This window comes from Oryzias melastigma, linkage group LG15, assembly GCF_002922805.2.
Source record: "Oryzias melastigma strain HK-1 linkage group LG15, ASM292280v2, whole genome shotgun sequence".
Taxonomy (NCBI): domain Eukaryota; kingdom Metazoa; phylum Chordata; class Actinopteri; order Beloniformes; family Adrianichthyidae; genus Oryzias; species Oryzias melastigma.
Window position 1 is genome coordinate 22,414,529 of NC_050526.1, and position 7,891 is coordinate 22,422,419.

Consider the following 7,891-nt stretch of genomic DNA (forward strand, 5'->3'; position numbering starts at 1 on the left):
AATTACAGTAAAGATACAAAGTTGATGAGTTCTTGAGTCTATAGTTAAATAAAACTGTTATGTTATATAAATGCTACACCTTTTCGTTTTTTTCATGATGCTAATATGTGAATATGTGTTGACACATATTTAGCCTGTTTTCTATTCACTTATGAATGTTATAACTTACCTTCCAGGATGATATAATTTCGTTTTTTTCAACCAGTTTGTAAAATAAATTACTTGAAAAAAATGCGACTTATACTCCAGTGCGACTTATGTATGGTTTTTTCTTCTTCATTATGCATTTTTTGGCCCCTGCGACTTATACTCCGGTGCGACTTATAGTCCGAAAAATACGGTACATCATGGTTTTAAATTTGTGCAAAAGTTCTAAAAAGCAATTCACAGCAGTATCTATATACAAATGAAAAAAATCTCATTTTAATTTTTATATTTTAGATATGGATCAACCCTAACAAACGAACACTCATTTTTCCCAAGGACACTTAAACATGTGGAGGAGCTCAGAGTAAAGTCTTACTCCTCCTCTTCCAGAAGACTACTGCACTCATTTATCCGTAGATGTCCTGTGCTTCAACTCTACCAGACTCCAGTAATGCAGTCATTTAAGGACCAGTGCTGTAGAAGAACTGTAAAAAGAGGTCCCAGTTGTCTGATTTTTAAAAAATGAAGGCTATCACTTAAAAATTCTAAGACACTTCTTTAGAATACAATCAATAAAAAAACTGCTTTCATGACCAGCCGGGTTAAAGGTAAACTTTTACCTTCACAGGTTCATCTAAAGTCAGCCAAAAAAAAAAAAACACATTTGGTTGAATGTTTTTTAGCATTCCAGGTCGCTTGCAGGAGATTCAATAAGGATGAAGGGAGAAAAGGACGGTGGGAAACAGAGATACGAATGTGGCATACATCCCTGAGGTCCCGCTGAATGATGTCAAAACTCTGCTTGTGTCTCTTTCCTTCATTGTCTGGGGCTTTCAAAACGCCAGGCTATGTGCGGTAGAGGCAGAGGCTTGTGCACGCTGTACCACTGCAGGACACTTTTCCCTCTTCTGCAGCTTGTGATTTTGGAACAGGCCCTCATTTCTGGGAACACCGTGAGATCCATCCGGAAATGTCAACAGTCCTGGAAGGACAAAGAGTGGGAGACCACGATCAAAGCTGGGGAGGCAAGAAAATGACACCCTGGCAGGAGGTGTAGGAGACTCACCATATCCCTCGACACGCCCGTCTTTGAATTCGCCTTCAAATTTCATGCCATCATATCGACTGAAGACTCCTGTGCCTTGAAACTGCCCATTTAAAAACTCTCCTTCATACCTGACAAAGTTTGGGGAAAGCACACAATCGGTTGCTAATTTTAAAGGTAACGTTTTTTTATCTCACTGTTACACACTATGAGATGCAGTATATGGATAGGGAAGGCCCGCTATAGCCTGTTATCATTGTCCAAGATATGTAAAGAGCAACGCCAAGCTAGCGTGTCTTCCCTAGCCTATATACTGTATAAATCATTGGTTACACACCTAGATCCATCTGTGAAAAGCAGAACGCCCGAGCCATGAAAAAGTCCGTTCTCAAACTGGCCAGAGTAACAAGTTCCATCTTGAAACTTGAGCTGACCGAGACCGTGCCTCCGACCTTGACATAATCAGCAAAAACAGAAGAATTTACTTCACTTTCATTTAAACTTTTAGTTGTATGTATTCTCTAGAATAGTTGATTTAGAAAAGTTGAGTTCTTAAAAAAGGACAACATGTGACACTGCACAGGCGTTTATTTTTGACTAAATTTGTAGAACAACTTCATGCAGGGAGTCTGTTTGGGGATTTAAATACCCTTCATCATCCCACACTCTGATTTAAAGCTTTACAGCTGAATTAGGAGTCCTGTTTGCCTTCCACACAAGTTGGAATTACAGCAGTTTAATTCTGACATTTTAAAATCAGAGGCATAAGGAGTCACGTTGCTAAAACTGTGAAGGAAAGACCCCGGTTCACCCTTCTGGTGCAAAGTTTTTAGCACCGATAACTGCGTTAGACTGTGTTTTATACACCTGCTTGACAAATGCAACAGGAAGGAAATTCAGTGTTATTGTGTTTTCAATTTTTAAAGAAAGATTAAACTTGGTAATAAAAAAAATGTTTAAAAAAGCAGAGACTGGATGCTTTCCTTGTTTTTGCATGACTTTTACAGATCAACAAAAAAGGTACAAAGAGGATTTGATAAAGACAGAGCTCATGCTGGGCTACCAATGCTTCCTAATTGGGATTTATCTAAACAAGCTCAACTCACATGTAGTTAGTATCACTATGTGTGTGTCTGTAAAGCAGTATGAGCATCGCCTAATATTAGCCTACATTTAAAGTTTTTAAAAATATTTAGAAATTGCAAACAAGTCCAAAAACGTAATGATGATTCTGAGTGGTCAATTTCACATTATTTTATTAAAATACATTTATGTATATATTTTTAAACACATTTTTTGTTTAACATATTCCTTTTTTACATTTATTTTCATATTTTTCAAACCTTATTCTCTTTAATCATCATTTATTTTAAATTTGTCATTTAAATTGTATGCAACACCTGACATTATTTTTTTCTTCAATTTAAGACATTATTCAGCATTTAAGTTTGCACCAATAGTCAACTGATTTATTTAGGGTATTCACCAACATATAGTTAAGATTATAAAGTACATGTTAGAAAAAAGTACTTACTAGATGATGACATGAGAATGTGCATAAGCAACATTTTATTTCTTTAAAGGTGTTAACATAATTTCAAATGACATAACCATCTTACCTTCCTTCCATTCTCCATGATACTCTTCCCCACTGGCATATGTGAAAGATCCTCGGGTTAAGGTCATGATTCTTCTAATTTTGACTCACAAAACAGAAGAATGTGACTGTTCTTTGAATTGGAGAGCACATAGGGTCCACTGCACTCTGGAGACAAGAAATTTCTGCAGAGATAAAAATATGTACAACGTGAATTTTGTTTCCTATTTCTTCACTTTTTCAACATTTTCTGGTTCCATTTTTCTGATGATGAAGAATATACATAAAGACAATTAAACTTAAAATTTTGTTTCTGAGTATTCCTTTATTTAAATTGCTGTGAATCAGAAGCAGTCGAAAAAAATGCCATTTGATCGTATTTGTTAAGCTGAAAATACAAAGGTTTGAAAAAGCTGTTCCGTGTTAAAAGTTGTTATGTAAAATATACAATTGGTTTGCCACAAGCTCTCTGTTCCACTGCTTTCCAATGCATCTACATGCAGACGGTTAGATCCATCTTTGTTTTCCTCATCTGAACTGGCATCTGGCTTAAAACTGTACAACCGGATAGCTCCGGTTTTTGCTGCACCGCTAATGTAAGTTGTGGGTGTGAGTGAGGGCTGTAAGCTAGTGGGAGAAACAAAGGGATGATGAGAAATGAAACAGACCTGCCCACAACGAAGAGGTGAATTTCTAATAAACTATTGCCACTCTGCAGAAACTGGTTGTCCCAATTCCTTCACTACACACTACTAGGGCTGGGAATTACTGGGTACCTCACGATACGATACGATACATGATACATGGCTCACGATATCGATAATATCGCGATACTGCGATAATTGGTAAAAACCCTCTTAGTGGGGCAGCATAGCAAACCTATTGTGCATTTTATGATACAAGCACCAAATTTGGCACACATGTACATTAACATGCTGCGAACATTTTCAGATATTGGGCCACTTGGAATTTTCTCTTTATGTCCGCCATATTGGATTTCAAAATGCCCGACATTGGAAATATACATTTGCGATTATGTGTGGTTCTAATGCTGCTATTGGCTTGATTATGGTGTATAAATGTATGTTTTTGGGGACAAGGGATCCAATGGTAACAATATGCATTACATATTTTTACCTCTGGGCCACCATATTGGATTTCAAAATGGCTTTTTTACATTACATGGTCACTTTTCAATCTACATTTGTCTTTATCTTGGGATTAAATGACTTGGTTTGGGTGGTGGTGGTGGTAGTAGTAGTTGTTCGGTAGCTGTAGTGGCAATGCCTCAAGGCCTGCATCAAAGGAGATGGTGGCACAGTTGGGCTCACTGACGACCCCTAGTGCCCATCGTCGGTGGATGGTTGCAGGACCAGATGTTGCTAGGGTGATTGAAGAATTCCAGGATGGGAACCAATATTGGAAACGGCAAACAGCAGACACACGTCATCATGATCAGACACCAAGTGTTCAGGGCTCATTTGTGAAAGATGTTCGCTCTCTTGTTAGTGTCATAGAGGAGATGGGCAACCCATTTGAGGAGGAGAGTCGGGATTTAGTCATACTGGACACAAAGAACATTGCAGGTCCTGCTGCCGTGGAGACTCTGATGAATGCCAATAAGACTGGCCAACAGGAGTTTTAGGTTTTCACCAGAGAGTGTCTGATGGACAGAACAAAAGCACTGGATGATCCCATTTCTCGTAACAAGCTGAAGGTGTTCAGCACTTCTACTCTAAGAATCCGGAGGTCAGCAACAGCTTGCCTTGCCTCAAGAATGACCATGAACTCTTCTTCTTCTTCGCCTCTACATTGGCTGTGAAACAAGGGGTGGAAACCTTGAGTTCTTTCATCATGAAAATCAGACATGTCCTCCTGCACTATCTGATGGTAAATGGTAAATGGCGTATACTTGTATAGCGCTTTCTACCCTCCTTCGAGGGCTTCGAGAAGTTGAACTATGGGTGGCCTTTGGAACAAGACAACGTTTCCGGTACCTAGCGGCACATGAAATAGCAGCTAGACTGGGACGAGACAAGGCTTGTGCATTGCCAATGTTCCATGCTCTAACTGGATGTAACACTGTGTCCAGCTTTGTCAGACATGGAAAGAAGACTGCTTGTGCAGTCTGGACAGTCCTGCCAGAACTTACTGAGGCCCTGTTTCGGTCCTCTGCACCATAAGACATACCAAACAATGCAACATGCACAATCGAGAGGTTTGTGATCCTGCTGTATGATTGAACCTGCAAATGCACGGACATTGATAAGGCCAGGAGGAAACTCTTCGCAAGGAAGAACAATCTGCAGCTGATCCCTCCTACAAAGGCAGCCTTAGAGGAACATGTCAAGAGGGCAGGGTATCAAGGATGGACATGTGTGGGGTCAGATACTGGTGCCAGCACCAGAGCTCCCTCCACCAACCAACTGGGGTTGGTCAATGACTGGAGGATAGTACAGACCATACTGGACTAGACTACCTGAGGCAACTCACAGGTGCATTGAGCTGGTTTCTTGCAAGTGCCAGAAGGGGTGTGTGAGGCGTTGCAAATGCAAGGCTGTCCTTCAGTGCACAGCCCTCTGTGTGTGTGAAGGGCACTGCGTATGACGATGAGTCCACAGCATACATGTACTAGTGGCAGTGCTGAACTTGTTAACATGACATTGTTTGTGTACACATATCTTCAGTAGTGACATATAACTAACGTATTAGCCAGCATTGGGCCATGTAGCTCGTCAGAATTGCACTTAAGACATTTGCAGACCTAAGACTTTTACACCCATTTAACATGCTTTAATAAAATCATTATTAAGTATCATTATTATCGAGTATTGTGTTCATTCTAGTATATTCCTAGTATAGATAATTTCCAAATACAAAATATAATAAACTGTGAAAGATAACATTAAGTTGAAATTATGATTGTGTATTGAATTGGGCATTGGATTAGATTTGTGACTTTGATTTTGATTTGTGCATTATGATTATTCATTTGATTGGTACAAATCGATTGTAAAATGGTTACCATTGGATTCCTTCTCCCCAATAACATACATGTAGACACAAGAATCAAGTCAATAGCAGCATTAGAACCAAAGATAATCACAAATGTTTATTTCAAATGTCGGCCATTTTGAAATCCAATATGGCGGACATAAACAGAGAATTCCAAGTGGCCCAATATCTGAAAATGTTCGCAACATGTTAATGTACATGTGTGCAAAATTTGGTGCTTGTATCACAAAATGCACAATTCTGTTAAATAAATGGGCTAAACTGCCCCACTATCTCTAATAACTAGCATTATATAGAAGAACATGTTTTTTGGGAAAATATATCCCCATTTATGTTTTTTGAACTTTTCTTATTTTGTGCAACAAATTATAGACACTTTTGTGCAACATTGCTGAAATCAGTAATACTATGTCCTTGACAAGCATTGACAACAACTGAATTGGAATTATCTGTCAAATTCAAAATAGTGTGTTGTCCGAATGGCTTTGAAAATCCAGGGCCCAGATAGTCCCGCACTATATATTTCTTCAATAGTTAGGGAATAGGGAAGGAATATGGACACATCCTATGGCCTAGAAAACAATATTTTTAATTAAAAGACAACAGGGAACTCTTTTAAAATAGATCAAAAGGAGATATTAAATAACATATATAATTTAAAATAAAGTCCACAATGTTTATGCTTTTTTTTTTTAGAACATTTTATTTTGGATACTTCTACATTTCTGTAGAGGCGCGGCGGTGGTGCAGAGGTGGAGCGGTTGACTTTTGAGCAGAAGGTCACACTGAACTCCACATGTGAATGTATGAACACATGGATTAATGGGTCTTGAAACTGTAAAATGCTTTATTACTACTACATTATTCAAGGTACAACTATATAACTAAATGCTATTTACATTTGAAAATGGTGCCACACCTTTGTGCTATATAGCAGAAATGGATAAACAAGCCATTATCTGTCAGCACCTCAAAATTTTTATTATTATTCCTCTCATCTGCCCCCTCATCACACCCTGTCACTTCTAGTATAATGTGTTGACATTTTATCTTGATTCAAAAAAATGTATTTGATTATGCAAACCAGCTTTATTCAGCATTTATTCGGTGTATTGAATAAAAGAAATGAAACATCCTTCAGTGAGACAGAGGACATAAACATTACAGTAACACGTTACAAACACATGCTGATTACACTGCATCCTGCACATTGTTCAGGGAGTCTGAACCAAATACTGCTGCCCTACAGAATAACAGAGAGCGGCAATTTTACCAATGAGGTTGCTGTGACATAAATAATGCAGCACACAAAGACAGAAACACAAATGTCCAGCTAAAGCTGTCAATGTAATTCGATAATATATAGCCCTCAAAACGCAGGACATGTATACGTGCCTAAAAGGACAGCCGCTTTGTATGAAATTCCTATTTATTTTTGACCGTATCTTATACAACAACACGCGTGGAAACGGGAAAGCGTTTGAAATGTGAGCGTTTACCTGAACACGGTGTCTTTCGTCGCTCAAGCATGGAAACCGAGGGGCGTAAAAACACAACACCGGCTGAGAAGTAACGCGGCGTTCAGGAACTGCACTTAAAGCTCGGAACAAATCATTATCATTCCTCTAATGTGTCGGATAAATGTGTGGGTCATTAAAAATACAACCTAACATGTTAAATTATAAAAAAGTACATTCGATAGAATGACGCACATTTTCATTCCGATACAACGATTAAGATAAATTGAGATATAGTTGACTGTTTCTGGATAATTCTTCAGGGAGGTTATGTGAAAACAAGTTCAAAATTTCCGACAGTACTGGAATGTAGCATTAAAACCGCACTGGCATGGCGTGCAGTAGAGAACAACAACACGTTTTATTGTTAAAAGATTTATATATTATTTTATTGTTATTTTTATTTTATTACGTATCAATTATTACTCTAGTTTATTAATTAATCAACAGTCTATTAATTCAAAAATAAGCTTTTAAGTTAAAAAAAATAGTCTATACATACAAATTTGTAAGGAAAAACTGTAATACTCACATTTTGTGTTTTCATTTTTTGTTGGTATTAGTTTACTT

The 7,891-nt window shown here is 38.0% G+C and overlaps 1 protein-coding gene across 1 annotated transcript; it reads right to left on the minus strand.

Moving 5' to 3' along the window:
- Positions 1 to 229: 229 nt before the first annotated feature.
- Positions 230 to 7,498, minus strand: morn4 (MORN repeat containing 4). Its single transcript, XM_024297977.2, has 5 exons — positions 7,304 to 7,498; positions 2,812 to 2,974; positions 1,530 to 1,644; positions 1,214 to 1,323; positions 230 to 1,129 (listed from the first exon to the last, which is right to left on the minus strand). The coding sequence occupies exons 2-5, from the start codon at positions 2,876 to 2,878 to the stop codon at positions 981 to 983; spliced, it is 441 nt and encodes a 146-aa protein (XP_024153745.1). The 5' UTR covers positions 2,879 to 2,974; positions 7,304 to 7,498; the 3' UTR covers positions 230 to 980.
- Positions 7,499 to 7,891: the final 393 nt, after the last annotated feature.